This window comes from Salvelinus alpinus, chromosome 33 (assembly GCF_045679555.1).
Source record: "Salvelinus alpinus chromosome 33, SLU_Salpinus.1, whole genome shotgun sequence".
In the NCBI taxonomy this organism is placed as follows: Eukaryota; Metazoa; Chordata; class Actinopteri; order Salmoniformes; family Salmonidae; genus Salvelinus; species Salvelinus alpinus.
This window is the reverse complement of record NC_092118.1, coordinates 22,159,399-22,178,667: the sequence shown is the minus strand read 5'-3', so window position 1 is coordinate 22,178,667 and position 19,269 is coordinate 22,159,399. Positions and strand designations below refer to the sequence as shown.

Genomic DNA, 19,269 nt, shown 5'->3' with positions numbered 1-19,269 from the left:
TTGTAGGATGGCTGGGGTGTTAAGCATGTCCCAGTTTAGGTCACCTAGCAGCACGAGCTCTGAAGATAGATGAGGAGCAATCAATTCACATATGGTGTCCAGGGCACAGCTGGGGGCAGAGGGTGGTCTATAGCAAGCGGCAACGGTGAGAGACTTGTTTCTGGACAGGTGGATTTTTAAAAGTAGAAACTCAAATTGTTTGGGTACAGACCTGGATAGTATGACAGAACTCTGCAGGCTATCTCTGCAGTAGATTGCAACACCGCCCCCTTTGACAGTTCTATCTTGTCGGAAAATGTTATAGTTACGGATGGAAATTTCAGGGTTCAGAGGAGTCTGTTTGAATGAGGCCTTCATAGTTGAATTGCTGCAAAGAAACCACTACTAAAGGACACCAATAAGAAGAATAGACTTGCATGGGCCAAGAAACACAAGCAATGGACATTCGACCGGTGGAAATTTGTCCTTTGGTCTGGAGTCCAAATTTGACTCCAGACCAAAGGGCCGCGTCTTTGTGAGACGCGGTGTGGGTGAACGGATGATCTCCGCATGTGTATTTCCCACTGTAAAGCACGGAGGAGGAGGTGTTACGGTGTGGGGGTGCTTTGCTGGTTACACTGTCTGTGAATTATTTAGAATTCAAGGCACACTTAACCAACATGGCTACCGCAGCATTCTGCAATGATACGCCATCCCATCTCGTTTGGGCTTAGTGGGACTGTCATTTGTTTTTCAACAGGAGAATGACCCAACACACCTCCAGGCTGTGTAAGGGCTATTTTACCAAGATGGAGAGTGATGGAGTGCTGCATCAGATGACCTGGCCTCCACAATCCCCCAACCTCAACCAAATTGACAATTTTTGGATGAGTTGGACCGCAGAATGAAAGAAAAGCAGCCAACAAGTGCTCAGCATATGTGGGAACTCCTTCAAGACTGTTGGAAAAGCATTCCAGGTGAAGCTGGTTGAGAGAATGCCAAGAGTGTGTAAAGCTGTCATCATGGCAAAGAGTGGCTATTTAAAGAATCTCAAGTATAAAATATATTTAGATTTGTTTAACACCTTTTTGGTTTATACATGATTCCATGATGTGTTATTTCATAGTTTTGATGTCTTCACTATTATTCTACAATGTAGAAAATAGTAAAAAATTATGAAAAACCCATGAATGAGTAGGTGTTCTAAAACTTTTGACCGGTAGTGTTTATATACAGTGGGGAGAACAAGTATTTGATACACTGACAATTTTGCAGGTTTTCCTACTTACAAAGCATGTAGAGGTCTGTAATTTTTATCATAGGTACACTTCAACTGTGAGAGAAGGAATCTAAAACAAAAATCCAGAAAATCACATTGTATGATTTTTAAGTAATTAATTTGCATTTTATTGCATGACATAAGTATTTGATACATCAGAAAAGCAGAACTGAATATTTGGTACAGAAACCTTAGTTTGCAATTACAGAGATCATACGTTTCCTGTAGTTCTTGACCAGGTTTGCACACACTGCAGCAGGGATTTTGGCCCACTCCTCCATACAGACCTTCTCCAGATCCTTCAGGTTTCGGGGCTGTCGCTGGGCAATACGGACTTTCGGCTCCCTCCAAAGATTTTCTATTGGGTTCAGGTCTGGAGACTGGCTAGGCCACTCCAGGACCTTGAGATGCTTCTTACGGAGCCACTCCTTAGTTGCCCTGGCTGTGTGTTTCGGGTCGTTGTCATGCTGGAAGACCCAGCCACGACCCATCTTCAATGCTCTTACTGAGGGAAGGAGGTTGTTGGTCAAGATCTCGCGATACATGGCCCCATCCATCCTCCCTTCAATACGGTGCAGTCGTCCTGTCCCCTTTGCAGAAAAGCATCCCCAAAGAATGATGTTTCCACCTCCATGCTTCACGGTTGGGATGGTGTTCTTGGGGTTGTACTCATCCTTCTATTCCTCCAAACACGGCGAGTGGAGTTTAGAGCAAAAAGCTCTATTTTTGTCTCATCAGACCACATGACCTTCTCCCATTCCTCCTCTGGATCATCCAGATGGTCATTGGCAAACTTCAGACGGGCCTGGACATGCGCTGGCTTGAGCAGGGGGACCTTGCGTGCGCTGCAGGATTTTAATCCATGACGGCGTAGTGTGTTACTAATGGTTTTCTTTGAGACTGTGGTCCCAGCTCTCTTCAGGTCATTGACCAGGTCCTGCCGTGTAGTTCTGGGCTGATCCCTCACATTCCTCATGATCATTGATGCCCCACGAGGTGAGATCTTGCATGGAGCCCCAGACCGAGGGTGATTGACCGTCATCTTGAACTTCTTCCATTTTCTAATAATTGTGCCAACAGTTGTTGCCTTCTCACCAAGCTGCTTGGCTATTGTCCTGTAGCCCATCCCAGCCTTGTACAGGTCTACAATTTATCCCTGATGTCCTTACACAGCTCTCTGGTCTTGGCCATTGTGGAGAGGTTGGAGTCTGTTTGATTGAGTGTGTGGACAGGTGTCTTTTATACAGGTAACGAGTTCAAACAGGTGCAGTTAATACAGGTAATGAGTAGAGAACAGGAGGGCTTCTTAAAGAAAAACTAACAGGTCTGTGAGAGCCGGAATTCTTACTGGTTGGTAGGTGATCAAATACTTATGTCATGCAATAAAATGCAAATTAATTACTTAAAAATCATACAATGTGATTTTCTGGATTTTTGTTTTAGATTCCGTCTCTCACAGTTGAAGTGTACCTATGATAAAAATGACAGACCTCTACATGCTTTGTAAGTAGGAAAACCTGCAAAATCGGCAGTGTATCAAATACTTGTTCTCCCCACTGTATATATATTTTTTAACAGCGAATGCCATTATTTCACAGTTAACTTGTTTAACTAACATTGCACCAGTGATATCGCACTCTAGAAATTACTGCAAAAGAGACAGCCTGGTTGCCTGGAGACCTGTGTGTCTAACCTGTGTGACTCATAGGGGAAGTTGGACAAAGACAGCAGAGAGTGGGGGTTTCCCTCAGAGAACCTATCAATTTTCAGGAAGTCCCTTGGATGGATGATGACTGTGTTGCTGTTTCATGTTTTTCTGCTTGGATGACCAGGCCAGCTGTGGTGAGCACCAGCAGCTTTGGCGGATTCTCAGTTACTCACAGGCTGATATACTGTACATCGCCTACTCATGATAGGGATAGGGCCCAACAGATTCCATGAAGTTCCCTCTTCTATGAAATAGTGTGAGTGGTGTGTATGTATGCACTGCCACGAGGGCCTGAAGTGGCCATGAGTGCATCTGGTGATGGCTCCTTATTTACTGCCACATGTTACGGCCAAGCATCATTCCACGCTACATCTATGACTAACAACCCTCTGAGCACTCTCACACACACCAAAAAAAAACACTGCACCCCTCGCTCGCTGGCTGTACTACTGTTTATAATAGAATCCTTTAACTTTATAATGAATGTTTTCCCTGGAGAGTTGTGTATCCAAGATGTCCCACTTACAAGGTGTCTCTACTGATTAGATTCCAACAATACTATTCAGTGATAGTTATTTGTTTGTAACAAACACATTTAGATGACCTTGACCTCTATCTGCACCTTTACTTTGCAGCCTGTCAGATGGCGTCTACACACTGAGCCATTAGGGCCTATCATCTGACCTGACTCCCTGCAGAGAGAACAACCAGAGGTGACATAATGACTTGTCTGCTGGAGGAGAGAGGAAAAACATTAACACTTCCTGACTTCCTGACTTTGCCTAGTCATATGATACAGGATGTGCATAAGTCTCATTATTTCTATGATCTTGACCAATGAGAGTTAGAGTTTCACCAGGCACTGCCATAATGTACGTTCTCTGGAGGTGGTAAAAACAATGATTGTTTTCACCTTCCCAACATCCTCTCTCATTCTTAATGTAACGTCCTGATCAGAGTTCTTATGTGTTGTGCTTGTTTTAGTGTTGGTCAGGACGTGAGCTGGGTGGGCATTCTATGTTGTGTGTCTAGTTTGTCTGTTTCTGTGTTCAGCCTAATATGGTTCTCAATCAGAGGCAGCTGTCAATCGTTGTCCCTGATTGAGAATCATATATAGGTGGCTTGTTTTGTGTTGGGGATTTGTGGGTGGTTGTCTTCCGTGTCAGTGTTTGTGCCACACGGGACTGTTACGGTTAGTTATTTTTGTTATTTTGTATTGTGTATAGTTTTCGTGCTTATTAAATCATGGAAACTTACCACGCTGCACATTGGTCCTCCGATCCTTCTCGCCTCTCCTCGTCTGAGGAGGAGGAAGAGCTAGACTGCCGTTACAGAACCACCCACCTAACTCGGTGCACCTTGAGAGTCCAGTGTGCCCTGTTCCTGCTCCCCGCACTAGCCTTGAGGTGCGTGTCTCCAGTCTGGTACCACCAGTTCCGGCACCCCGCATCAGGCCTACTGTGCACCTCAGCAGGTCAGAGTCGGCCGTCTGCCCAACGCCGCCTGCACTGCTCGTCTGCCCAGCGCCGTCTGCACTGCCTGCCTGCCCAGCGCCGTCTGCACTGCCTGCCTGCCCAGCGCCATCTGAGCCATCCGTCTGTCCCGAGCCGTCAGAGCCGCCTGTCTGTCCCGAGCCGTCAGAGCCGCCCGTCTGTCCCGAGCCATTAGAGCCGTCAGAGCTGCCCGTCTGTACCGAGCCGTCAGAGCCGCCCGTCTGTCCCGAGCCATTAGAGCCGCCAGCCAGTCAGGAGCTGCCAGAGCCGCCAGCCAGTCAGGAGCTGCCAGAGCCGCCAGCCAGTCAGGAGCTGCCAGAGCCGCCAGCCAGTCAGGAGCTGCCAGAGCCGCCAGCCAGTCAGGAGCTGCCAGAGCCGCCAGCCAGTCAGGAGCTGCCAGAGCCGCCAGCCAGTCAGGAGCTGCCAGAGCCGCCAGCCAGTCAGGAGCTGCCAGAGCCGCCTTCCAGTCCAGTCATGAGCTGCCCTTCAGTCATGAGCTGCCCTTCAGTCATGAGCTGCCCTTCAGTCATGAGCTGCCACCCAGTCCGGAGCTGCCACTCAGTCCTGAGTGGTCAGTCCGGAGCTGCCACTCAGTCCGGAGCTGCCACTCAGTCCGGAGCTGCCACTAGTCCGTAGCTGCCCTTCAGTCCGGAGTTGCCCCTCTGTCCTGAGCTACCTCTCTGTCCTGAGCTACCTGTCTGTCCTGAGCTACCTCTCTGTCCTGAGCTGTGTCCTCTATCTAGGGGGGACCTTTGTGAAGGTTCCTAGTCCAGGGTCGGGGGCGAGGGTCGCCACTCAAAGGACGCTAAGGAGGGGGACAAAGACAATGGTGGAGTGGTGTCCTCGTCCTGCGCCCGAGCCGCCACCGCGGACAGATGCCCACCCAGACCCTCCTCTTGAGTTTTAGGGGTGCGTTCGGAGTCCGCACCTCAGGAGGGGGGTACTGTAACGTCCTGATCAGAGTTCTTATGTGTTGTGCTTGTTTTAGTGTTGGTCAGGATGTGAGCTGGGTGGGCATTCTATGTTGTGTGTCTAGTTTGTCTGTTTCTGTGTTCAGCCTAATATGGTTCTCAATCAGAGGCAGCTGTCAATCGTTGTCCCTGATTGAGAATCATATATAGGTGGCTTGTTTTGTGTTTGGGATTTGTGGCTGGTTGTCTTCCGTGTCAGTGTTTGTACCACATGGGACTGTTTCGTTTTGTCTAGTCTGTTCCTGTTCGTGCGTTCTTCGTTATATGTAAGTTCTCATGTTCAGGTCGGTTTACGTCGTTTGTTATTTTGTAATTTATCAAGTGTGTTTCGTGTTCGTCTTGTTTCAATAAAATATCATTATGTATTCCACAAAAGCTGCGTTTTGGTCCGATCCCTGCTCCTCCTCAGACAAGGAGGAGAACAATCGTTACACTTAATGTCTCATTTATTTAATTTCCCCCAATCTTTTTTCTGTGCCAATGCATGTTGCCATGACAACAGTGTCCAAGCAACGCACATTGCACAATAAGACTCAGGTTCTGCCACGAACTGCAGCTATTCACTTGCTTCTCCTATTATTCACACTGGGCTGAATGCAGAATGATGGAATAAGCAGACAATCTGAAACTCATTTAGCACCCAATCAGAAAACAGTTTGACCAGCTCATCCATCTACTGTACATGATGTCACTGAATGGTAATTTAACAGAGCAACACTTTACATTACATGGACATTATTCCAAAGTTACTATAAGGGATACATGTATGTAATAACACATGAATACACACACATTCAGGAACATGCTAAGCATGAGCCCTCAAGATGGGTTGGGTTCAGCTCAGGGGGAAATTAATAATGCATGTGAATGTTGTGATTCTGGCACATGAGTTGGCATTTTCTATATATGGCCTCCCATGGAGTGAGAACTCTGTCTGAGTCCTCCAGTCTTTGAACAAGAGGCATGGGCTGTTTGATTAGGATGAGGAATAGACTAGGATTGCCAAATATGCAATGCATCAATTTACTTTTTACAGCAGTCTACACTATCTATAGAGCTCAATTCCTCTGAATAAGAGAGCTGGGAAAGGTTACATAACTTTTTAAGTGCTGTACTGTACTCCTCATAAAGCTGGTCCCTTGAGCAGCTGATGTGATCGAGCATTCTAGCTCGACACACACACACACGCACGCACTCACACGCACACGCACACACACACGCACGCACGCACGCACTCACACGCACACACGCACACGCACACGCACACACACACACACACACACACACACACACACACACACACACACACACACACACACACACACACACACACACACACACAGACAACGTAGCTACTTGCTTATTTATGACATCCACTACTTTGTTGCATACTTGAATATGGTGTGTGCTTATTGTTTTGAAGTTTAAACAAATGAACACATCTATTTTTACTAATCAATGTCAAAACACACAGACACACAGTAAGGGACCAGTGAGGACCCGGTGAAATGCCATTGGGATGACTATGAGAGTGCAGTTCCAGTCAGCAAGCCAGTGCAGTAAAAAAAACCACCCTCTGTCATCTTTTATTTAGTGAGCTGTTTTTAACCACACGTGCAACACAGACACTTCTGGACCAGGTCCGCTAACTTACATACAGTATCTCGCTGTATATCTCCTCTGTAGTTGTGCAGTGTGGCAACACATTTGAATGAGAAGTGATGAGTATGGTTCTGTGATAAATGTTGTTAGTGCAGTAGAAAGTAGAGAGTAAGATGGCTTCAGGCTGTAGTGATGACTGACCAAGATGACCAGAATGCATCATGCTTCTTTTGGAAGTGTTGTCCTCCACGATGCCAGTGATGGACAGATCTCAGTGATATGTTCATTACTGCTGTGTCATCTTTACTCTCCCTCTCTTTCCCGTAAAGAGGTACCATCTGGACAAATCCTCTGCCACTTCATCACATTAGACATGCACGATTACGAGGCCAACAGCCAATCAATAGAGCCCATGAATTGGATACAGATATCCAAAAGATGAATGAGGGGATGGGGGGAAATAAGAGGGGGATGAAAAAAAGACAAAAGTCAACAGGGATAGGGAGAAGGGGAGGAACAGAGAGGGAAAAGGTGAGGGAGTTAGAGAATGGTGTCTATTCATTGAACTATTCTGAAGAAAGTGACTCATCTCTCACTCCCTCTCCCCTTCTTCCTCTCCCTCTATCCCAGAGGGTCTGCATCACACGTACAATGGCTGTGTGTGGCTGGCTAGGGTCTTTGTGCTGCCTGCTGCGCTGACAAGAGCAGATGGATTACTGTAATGTGTAATGGGGTGGAGCGTCAATGCAGCAGAGACACCATTGCTAATATCTGCAAGTGTTACCCACAAATAATGTTTTACTACAGCGGTGACAGTGGTGGTCTGGGCTGTGTGGTTCAGTCTGGAGATGTAATGATTATAAGGCCCACGAGGCATGACATGTGAGGCCTAGATGATCAAATGTTAGTGTTTCCTGTTCCATTGTTTTGAGTTGGTCATGTACAGAAGGTAATGGCTTAGAACTCCACTACCTTTACTTACCATGCTGAAGATGAAGAATCGTGTGGCACTATGGTTATTTTATTGACCTGTACATAGTCACTGCTATGTCTGTAAAGGCAGGTGGTACATTTCCAGGACAGGAGCTTGTTAGTTTTGAGAGTGAGGGATTTGGGAAACCAAAGAAAGCAGATATTCTGTGCCAAATTGAGCAGCAAGTCTGAAGAGTTTTTGTTTGTTGAAGCTCCAGTGGATGGGATTTGTGGCAGTTGGGAAAGGTCAATGTTTATTTGACATTTTAAAATGTTTGATGATTGTGCTTCAAAACTGTGTTACCTGGTTGATTAAAAAAACAGCCAAGCTTGCACATAAATGCCGGTGCTAACACAACCTCTTCCACACCATTGAGGAATCACCACTAAGTTCTTCTCCCTCTGTTTCAGCTCCACAAGCTGTTTTTCAAGATCCCAAAGTGAACGGGGAAACGTCCAAGGAGTCAGCCAAGAGAGCAGCCAAGGAGTTAGCCAAGGAGTCAGCCGAGGAGTCAGCCAAGGAGTCAGCTAAGGAGTCAGCCAAGGAGTCAGCCAAGGAGGCAGAAAAAGCAGCACTGGCCAATGAAGACTGTCCCCACATAGACCAGATCATGTCACCTGACGACGGACAGATCTTAAGCCCTATTGACCAGTCCGAGCAGCAGCCCTGCTTCCTGCTGGCCATGGGCGGGCGGCCAGGCCACACGGTGGCCAGAGTCAGGAAGGGTACGTAATATGACACACCTTGACACAGGCCCTACATCTGGGCACACATCCTAGGGCTTAAATCTCAGGGCACACCTTCCTCAGTGCACAAATTTCAGGGAACACATTTCAGGGAACACACCTCAGGGAACACACCTCAGGGAACACACTTAGAGTCAAGCACAAACACACTTTCATGTGTACTCAGGGAGGAGAAACTGCACAGCTGTACTGTAAGTCTGAAACGTGACACAAAAAGACACTTTAGAGAGCACACACATTATTTTTGTTGTTGCTATCTCACAGTAGGTCTTGTCCCTACTATCTTTGTCTATACAGTTCCAACACAAACAACTTCAGGTCCCCCACCCACATACTACTGCTGAGCGACACAACATCTGCCAGGTCGCAGTTCTATATGAGAACTTGTTCTCAACTGGCCTACCTGGTTAAATAAAGGTGAAAAAAAACAACAACAAAAAACCATCACCCCCAACATTCTTATTTGGCATTTGGACGCTAGCCTTTTTCTCTGTCCAACTCTTCTCTCTCTCTTTCATTAAAACTGAATCATCTTTATTACTCTTACTTTAATTTATTTACTTCCTCATGAAATAAGTTACTGAACAAATATATAAACAAATCATTAATTAGTGGTCTTGTTTTTCTGTTTTGGGATTTTCTTGAAAATGTTCTTTATGTTACCCTGCCAACCCTCCTCTCCATCTCTGGGTGTTCCATACTCTCCATTTGGTTTGTTCACTATCACCGAGACTATCACACTGCCCCCTGGGCCAACCTTAACTTTCCCTTTTTCTGTTTTTCTTTGTCGTATGTTTGTTTTTCCTTGTTTTCCCTCTACTCATTGTCTGATCTGTTTGTTCCTCCCTCCATCACTCCCCCTTTCATCATACCCCCATCCTTGATTTGTGTCTAATTGGCCGGTAGCCGGCCCTTCCCAGGGGAGGTCACTGGCGGAGCCGGCGCCCCCATGCCCACCGCTCGGCCCCCAGGGCCCCCAGGGCTACCCTCTGCTGCAGCTAGCTGGGTGGGTATGTGGCCAAGAGGACGGCCATGCCACACTCACAACCTGACGCCCCAGCCTCTAACACTAAAGAATAGCACAATCAAAGAATTGCCTTGTTCATCACACCGAGAGATCCTTACTATACTTATGCTCTACAATAACATCAGGCCTTCATCATATCCTCTAGTCTACAGTTACACCAGGCAAAGGCAGGACAAGTGCAAACCAAAGGCTTCTATGATGAATCAACTCTGAAAAAGACGAAGAAAAAGCTGTTTCCACAATTGTTGCAGTATCAAACTATAATGCCAGTGTCATCCGCAGCTTCTTAAATTAGCTGCTTTGAGGGTAGGGAGATGAATCACAAGCACATAATACTGTATCTTGTTGTCATGGGCTAATAGCATTGCTAAATCTCACCTGCCATCATCCCCAGCCAAGTTCCCAGACACTAGCTAAGACAGAACCTGCTACAGCCTCCATACAGTATACAGTTTACACATACTTTTTTATCCTGCCTCTTCTAGTGCACAGTGGAGCTTTTTTTGTCCGAAAGGTCACACAATCCCACTATCTTCCATAGTGAACCGCTCTTTGTGAGCATGATCTGTTTTGGGTGGACAAGTTCAGTGACTCTCAAGAGCCATAACACAAACACAACTGTAATCCACTGTGTCCACTTCATGAGACTGATCCATTACATGAATCAAGTAGGATGATCACTAACAGCAGCTAAGAGTACACATGCTCTCACTGTTGTATATTCTATGTCATGTGTTTATGAATGTGCTTCTGAGTGTGTGTATGGTATGTCTGCGACTGTGTCTGTGTGTGATTGTCTGTGTATATGTTGCCAATGGAAAGTGAACCTGTTTCTCTGTTGCTCCATATTGGAATGTGTTGTGCTTGACTCTTAACTCAACACTGCATGTCCTGTCCAGCTGATGGTTGGCATTGGAGAAGAAATGTAGCTGGTGGTAAGGGGTGAAGTATGGTGAGGAATAAGAGAGGCCACATGGTATTACAGTCTATGACAAGTATTGTGAGAAGCAAGACGGACATTTTCAACAGCGTCCTACCTCTGATCTAACAACGAATAACTTCAGCAAATAACTATTTTTATATCATTGCTTCACAAATAGATGACAGGCTATTGTTATTAAATAACAGCATGTCATAAGATTATGTAACAAGATCACTATATAATTGTACTGCAGTAGATACATGTTGAAGTCTAGCTGAATATGGCTCTGTGCCAGCACTCTTATAGACAGTATTACAAAGCAGACTGGATACTGTCAGCCTCTCTTCTCCATTTGATATTGTAAACCACAAATGTATCTTTATGTTGAACTAGCTGAATAAGCGTCAGATAAGTGTTCGTGCCTGGAGCCAGAATGGCTGTTGGGTTCTCAACCCTGCTAGAAAATACATTGATGTGCCTTCTCTTTCCGAGCCGTGCCTCAACCCCCCCCCCCCCCCCCCCCCCCCCCAACTGCTCTCTGCATGCTTCCGGGGCCTTAATCAAACAGAGAATGCATGAATGGTAATACGTGTGTACAATTGGCCTGGGTCAATAACATTATACATTTTGAAAAAAGAGTGAAAGGAAATTATTTGAAAGATAGAGGTCCCATACTGTTACACTACACCCTGGAAACTCTGTCTCTCCCAAAACAAAGGTTACCAAATGCTTTATAGCCTTAGCACCATTGTCGGCATGGGGGGCTGGTACTGGAGTGGTCAGTGACACAGGGCGGTCTCCTAAGGTCCCCTCTAAACCTCTGCCCTTCTCCCTGTTACCCACCCATAGGAACCCCATCTGCAGCTAGCTCCTGTTCCACCGTGTTGTATCGGTCTGTCCCATTTTTGTCCTCTGGACCTTTCTCTCCGTCTTCAGCTTTTCGCTTTCGTCTCTTCTTTTTTTCTGTGGTTATCTATCTGTGTTGCTTGTTCTCTGTCTCTGTAAACTGTCCCTTCTCAAAACTGATAATGGGAAGAGAGTCTTTAATACCAGAAATATGGAATTTTGACATCCATAGGAAAGAGTAGGTCAGCTCAGGTAGATTCCAAAAGATCTGGAAGAACTCATATAGAACTCTACACCTATGAATGGGAGATAATATTCTCTAAATACTCTTGTATAGCCCATCCAAATGGTGAAAAGGACCCAGCTGTAAATATTCACTGTAGGTGAAGTACTCTAACACATCAATTATTGGAACCTAGTCATGTTTTTATTGAAGGCAAACCATCAATAGATTCAGTAGTCAAGATATATATTTTTGCTTATCTATATTCTATTTCATAATACTTTTTTACAAGGTAAAGAATGTATCTTCCCACCACAAGCACAACCACAAAGTAGCTACTTCAAAGAGAAGTTCACTTTTCCTATTTTTGGTTGACTTCTTCTCCTGTTCTGCTCGTCTGTCTTTTATTCTGTCGATCTTCCTACCCTGCTACAATCCTGTCTTTCTCTCTTGGGGTTGTTCCCCCTCAGGGACGTGGTGTGCATGGACACAGCTCCGACACAACAGACACACTCTGTTCCTCTGCTGTCCTCTCAGCTTGTCTCTTTCTTTCACTTCTCTATATCTCTGTCCCTTGTTTTCTCTCCCTCTCCTGGATCACCACAGAGCAAGTTATTTTATTTTTTTTAACATCTGTTAGAGGTCCTCTTTCTCTGTAACCCCCCCCCCCCATTGGCTTACTTTTCTCAAATGCATTCCACCTTTTAAGAATGACCAATGCCTGGCTGATGCTGAGCAACCCAACCCTCCCGTGTATTCTCTACCACAGATCCCTGTAAAGAGGAGACTGTCTTAGTTAAGTATATGCAGGCAGAAGTTCTCAGAGTGACCTGAGGGGGGCACACTACAGTCTGACTCTGAATGGGAGAAACCAACGCTTTGGGAGAAATCCCCCTCTCCAACGTTTCTTGATTCCACGGATGGAAGGCTTGACAGGGCCACATTCACAGTGAGGAAGAGAAACAGTAGATACAGAGGCTTCTTACAGTGAGCTCACCCGTCTCACTTTGGAGGACAGGTTTTCTCTCAAACATCAAGATCGATGAAGTCCTTTTTGCTTTTGTTCGTTGTTGTTTTTGTATGGACTTTTTCTCAATGAAGAACTGTAGGAGGACAGAAAGACAAATAACAAAGGAACATTGGTCTGATATCTTGGCCTGAATGGCAAGAAAGGGTGGAATGAAATCAATAAGTAGAGGACAATAAGAATAACTGCTAATGGCATTTATGTCACCCAATACCATCAGTTAAACATGACTCTTTTTATTTAGCATGAGTTGCATGGTGGACTAGTAGCTATTACGACTATCCGTATGATGAATATATTTTTATTTTAACGTTTCCTCACTTTTGCATACAATTTATGTAGCCAGACTATTAAGGTGTTCAATGACAGAGTGTTTTCTTTTCACATTTCTTCCTCTTTTTCTTTGTGGTACAGAGTACATGTTACCTGGCAGCTCTGGTCATATTGACCACTATTTCCTAACTAGAGATTTGTAGAAAGATGGAGAATATACATATTTCAGCAAGCTCTCTATGTTGTGAAAAGCTAAAATAACGTTTGAACTTGTTTATGTTGGCATGCTTGTGATCCTGGATCTTAATGAGAAGAATCATTTAGGCTAAATTAGTAATCTATGTTTCTGTCTACTGCTATACGTATTGATGTATGCGATCAATTATTTATGGAGAACGTATCATAGTGAACCATTGTTACTCTCACATACTATATATATAATTTGAACAGTGTTATTTTTTTAAAGAAAACTAGAAAATAAATCATAAAGAATCTGGTTGAGTCAGGATGTGTCTGACCATCTTTCACTAACAACCTTTAGCTACTATGAAAGCAGCAAAAATATATGTATATTTTAAAACATAAAATGATTATTTGCAATTAAGAACATGGGGGGAAATCAACTGCATGCACAATGTTATGCAACATGAAATCAATAGGAAAAAAGAGTTGAAGAATACAACTCTAGCATGAAATAAATTTTGTATGAAACCTGTCAGAGGGGTCTGTATTTCATTGAATGGATTGAATGTATGTCAATGTATTTCTCCCTTTCTCTCTTCTGGTGTACCAAGCTTTTTGGAAACCAAAATTAAGTGAATGGGAGGTCTTAAACAGGAGTGAAATCAAGTCTGAACCCAGAGTGGCCTGGAAGATGCATGGCAGAATGCACAGCATGGTGACGACTAAACCCTCAACAACATCTAAAGGGGATTATAAATGAAAGCATGGTTTGAACATACTCATAAGACTTCCCTTTAAAACAACCTATTTATACAGACAGTCTACACTAAGAGGTGTGATGCATTGGCTAAGCATGGGTGAAGCATGGTAAAACTAGCTGGTTTACCATGGGATGCCAGCCCGGCGGCACACATTAAACTCCTCTAAAGTTATCTCATCTCTGCCCCTCCCTCTGCACTTTGAGCATCATCCACCATTAACTCTCACCCAAGCCCTCGCCCAGCAGGCCCTCGCCCAGCAGGCCCTCGCCCAGCAGGAGCAGGCCCTGGGTAATAACGCTTCTGTCTCTCTTCTCTCTAGCATCCCGCCCAGGCCGGGCCAGGCGATCACAGAACACAGACCAGTCAGTCTGTGTTATGAACCATGGTGTCCCAACCACACTGTGTGTGGGCCACAACGTCCCATCCCCCGACTGATAATGCTCTTAGTCTGTTTGTTGTACATAGATGACCAGTGCCAGGGGGGTGTTGATGTGGACAGCTGGACATGCTGCCAGCCCCTGCCCAGCCTTAAATGTCACCCAGAAGAGTTGGTGGTGGTTCTCAAACCTTTCTCATTGGCTGCTGTACCTATGACTGGTTGATTTCATGCTGTACACACTTGAGTAAGAATGAACGTTGTGTGTGTGTCTTTGTGTGTGTGTGCGTGTGTGCGTGTATGTGTTTATTGAAGTTTGTTTGTTTTCTATAAGTGTTGTATATCTGCTTCTCTTCCTTGTGTCTGACTTCATGTAACTATGTTGGAGAAATAATCAAGAGTGTCATGTTGACCCCAGTAACACAGTCAGTTTATCCCTGAGTTAAAACTTGCCAAATACTTGTTTTCAGGCTGTTTTTGTCATACCACATCTAAGTTGCCTTTTTTAGATATTTACGCTCAACTTTCCTTTGAGAAATATTGATTGCCATCACTTTCTACACATTACGGTTTGAGTGTAAGAAAAAATGAATTCAGCAAAGTGATCATGACTGCAACAATGATGTTTGTTTTTTATGTCATAAAATATCACTTGCCCTAAATTCAGCTGTAGTTGTGCTTTAAATTAGTTTGTTATCCCCAGTTATACAAACAATTGACACATTTCTTGCCGAAATATGTATTGGCTGTATGGTACTATGCCTGCAAAGGGAACCTTGCAGTTATCAGCAATGGAAAGAAACATTTATTTGAGGTATTTCTTGCAAATATTACTATGTTAACTTGCTGCAAGGTGGAAAACCGTCATCCAGACAATGTGCGGTGGATTTCATATGCAGTATATACTGCACTCAGAACAAGGTTTTTATATGCATGTACTTACTGTTCAGTATGTGACCATGAGACTAACAGAGATCAAGCACTCACATAAGCATAAGCACTCGCAAAACTGGTTTTGATGGGATAAGAACAAAATGATTACCCATGTTGTAACTATGTAGTAAATGACAACTTGTTGGTTGGTTTCTGAACTCTCTTTCAACAGTACTGTATGTGTTACACTATTTCCACACTGTTTTCACAAGCGTATGTTTTCACAAGCTTTGGGCTTTGCTTTTCTAGTTAGCTATAGAATATGGACTAATATCTCCTTTGTCAGCTGGCTTAATGTGTCAAAGAGCCAGGTTATTACCAATATGTTGCATGAGCAAGTTGTGGTACTAGATACCATTATTGGCATTGAGACGTGTAAGTGAGGGAGGCTGAGGAACAGTTTTCCACTGTTTCCATTAACTCAGTCTGAATGGCCATATTATAAAGAAAAATACACTTTGCTGCAAAGTCGTCACATTTTCCTTTTACCAACTCCCAGGGGGATTATTCACCACATTATTTCCTACATGGGATTTCAAAACACACAAAAGATACATTACCCACATAGTTACTGAAGGTTGGTAGCCTAATAATGGAATATATGACTAGTCTATCAATACTAATAACCTCTTCATTTGGCTCACAAATGCTCTTAGCATAAGATTGCTGCCACAGACAATATATACACTGCCTATATAATAAACCATTCAACCAGCGCTCCAAACTAGACATCAGGTTAAACTATTGGGTTTAGTAGATAAGATCTCTTGCACTGAACAACAGACCAGTGTATTTCATTATATAGAACTTGAATTGAGAATATTTGCTATTTAATCAGTAAGGGGTTGGGGTGGAGATCTGCATAATGTAAAGCGTTTGTATTTCTAAAGTCAGTTTTTAGACCAGACTACTTAGCTCAGTTAACACGGTAAAGAGGAACCAGCCAAGTAAAGACTTTAAATTCCTCCTATAGGGAACTAGTCAACTTAGACATGAAGCTGTATTTACACACTACAACACTGCCATACCAATGCACACTTTTGATCTACAAACACAAACCTATCCAAGAGATGGAATGAAGCATGGAACAGTGCAGGCCACAATTATGCAACAGGGAGACTCCTCCCTCTTCAATGGTGCCATATTTTAGGGATCAGAGTGTTTAGTAAACGTTTGCTATTTGAGTTGCATGTTTTTTCCAAGGTTGTTATTTTTCTTAGCAACAAACCACAGTACAGTATATCATATACTCCAACATCTTGCAAAATATATGTCAAATTAGGTAGAAAGATGTTCAGTAGTGAATGCAACTAACCAACCTTAGTGCTGAGGTTAGTTATTGTTTGAAGTTAGTGCTTGTATAAGAAGGGGTTTTAAGATGCTAAAATAACTGCCTGTGTGAACATATGATGTGCATTGTTCACACAACTCAGTGTATGTTGGAAGAATGCCAGCTGTTTGCTTTAATTTGTCATGCCCCATCTGTCGACCAACACAGGTACATATTCTTATGTTCCCTTTCAAGATATGTATTCTAGCTGAGCTTTTCTGGATGATCCTTACAAAAAGAACCACATAAATAAACAAATAAAAAGTAATTAAATATGTTCTCCCTTTGAGTTTTGTGCTTATATGTTTTGTTTGAGTGATTCATTTATTGTTTTTTATCTCTCACATACACACTTCTATCTGAACAGCGCATGTTTTGAATGTTTATTACATCCATATACTCTCTGCATTCGGCTTGACGCTCTGGTCCTGTTCCCATGGAAACCATCTGCACAGGAGGACACATCAGAACATTGGAGGCAAAAATTACATTCATACTGGCACACATGTAATCAGATGATTGTGTCAGACCACCTTGAGAGAGGAGTCAGTCAGAGTAATCTGATAAACATATACACATTTAGCTTAAGCAGTATCCAGACAAATACGATATGACCTCAGAGGTGCTGCACCTGAAAACAAACAGAGAAACTCTCCCACACATAGTCACACAAACACACCTACACCGGTTGAGTCACTGTTAAAGTTACAAGAAACCCGCAGTAGTAGTAAATGTTCCTGAAAAATAAATGTGGAGGCTGTGAGACAAGCAAAGCATATGCCTTGTATTAACCCATTGAACTTGGCAAGATAGTTTCTACTGTTTAGCTGCCACTACCATCAGCCTATCCAGATGATTTAGTGGTTCAGTGTATATGGCACACTGATAATGGGCCAAGGCCAGGGGACTACTAGGGTCCTGATATACAGCTACTGCAGCATAACAAGGCCTGTGAACGATTGGAGTAGAATCTATCTGTGTGGCAATTACACCATTTTTAAATTAGCTAGTTAATCTCATTTGCGTGGCTAGTTCCATAATATATATTATTTTGAGTGTGCTGTACTGTGTTCACACAATTCATTTGGAATTGTATATAAGTTCAGTTTCTCTTTTTTTGATTACACTGAGGACATCCACCCGAGGATCCAAGGTTGTCTCGCTGTGTGTTTACTTGGTTATTTATTTGGTTGTTTGGTTGCTTATTTCTTTGTGTCAGTATCTACTCTGTATCGTTGCCAAATGTATCCCTACATTAAATCACCAATGGACATGCAGGTGCAGTTATTGTACATGTTCCAGGTGTTTGGCCCTAATTTCAATTGAGGACCAGTGAATGGGTGAATACATTTGCCCTCTAGTGCAGCACTGTTTAGTCCAGTGTTATGAGTTCCTTTCTGTGCTGGTGAGCTTTGATCATGGACAGGAAGGCCAGGTCTCCATCACTGGCAGAAATGGGCACCATGGCAACCTAGTTACCTAACAGGGCTTGTTACCTAGGCAACACAAGCATGATCATCTATCAAGGGCAGCACATTTTCCCACCCCTTTATTCTACATGATTTCCGTTATCTCTCTCTTTCTCTCTCTTTCTCTCCTTCTCTCTCTCTCTCTCTCTCTGTAGATGTTGCTTAGAGATCACAATGTCTGCCTTCTGTCTTTCTGTGTTTTCACACTGGCTATTGATATAATTTTCTTTACTTTGCTCATCTGTGGCTTAGCGTTCTCAATATCTTGTTAGAGGAATGTCATTATTGTGCTGCTGGACACACAAGGTTTTTTTCTTTTTTTGTAAGACCAAGAAAGGATTGACACTGTCACACGTAGATGTACACATAACACAGACTATTATGCATGACCCATTATAACAGGACACCTGCTGTACTGTTGGTAACTCTGTCCACATGGCTGCATATTTTATATAAAAACATATTGTACAACATACATACTGTACATACAATAAAAACACATGTTTTCTCATTCTAAACTGCTCCCATAACTCTAAAAGCACTTTTACCACTTGCATGGCAACTTAAACAAGTTTGTCCCATGTTTTGTAGATACTCTATGACAGTTACTGAGTGATTGCATTCTCTGGGCTGGGAGGGAAGGAAAGCAGGGAGAAGGAGCTAGAAGAGACTCTCTCATCCCTTTTGCCTATTTCTGCACAATAAATAACAGACTCTCAGATCTGTGTTCCCCATCGGCTGCTGTATCACTACACTGACTGTTCCTCTGAGAGGAACATAGGGATGTGAGCCATAGCGATAGAAGACTCATCATGGATATAACCCGTTTTGGCATGAACATTACCATTGAGGGCTTCCACCATGCTTCCTCCATTTTGAAGTAGTCGACTGGGTGGGAATTCCTATAGGCTGTAGCCTCAACGGCGCTGCCCATGCTGTCACAGCCGTTATAATGGCACAGATATAAAAATGAGTCCTCTATCTAGCTCTATGGTGTACTGTAAGGACACAGGTTGCTGTTAGAGGGTGCTAGAGAAGAGGAGTACAGAGAGTGCAATAGCCAGGGAGGGAGATAGCAGAATGTAGAAAAGGAGATGGGAAGAAAGTGTTGTAGACCACGAAGAAGACCATGATTGAAGCCCATGGTA

The 19,269-nt window shown here is 43.7% G+C and overlaps 1 protein-coding gene across 3 annotated transcripts in view; it reads left to right on the top strand.

Annotated features, from left to right (window-relative positions):
* Positions 1–16,935, top strand: part of LOC139562976 (voltage-gated potassium channel KCNC1-like) — a 45,772-nt gene extending 28,837 nt beyond the window's left edge. The window contains exons 3-4 of one of the 3 annotated variants that reach the window (XM_071381195.1): positions 8,416–8,730; positions 14,333–16,935. In XM_071381195.1, coding sequence (XP_071237296.1) covers positions 8,416–8,730; positions 14,333–14,448 — 431 coding nt within the window. In that variant the 3' untranslated portion in view covers positions 14,449–16,935. Of the gene's footprint in view, positions 1–8,415; positions 8,731–9,657; positions 11,203–12,538; positions 13,786–14,332 lie in introns of those variants that run through there. The other 2 variants (XM_071381196.1, XM_071381194.1) reach the window with 2 other exon arrangements.
* Positions 16,936–19,269: the final 2,334 nt, after the last annotated feature.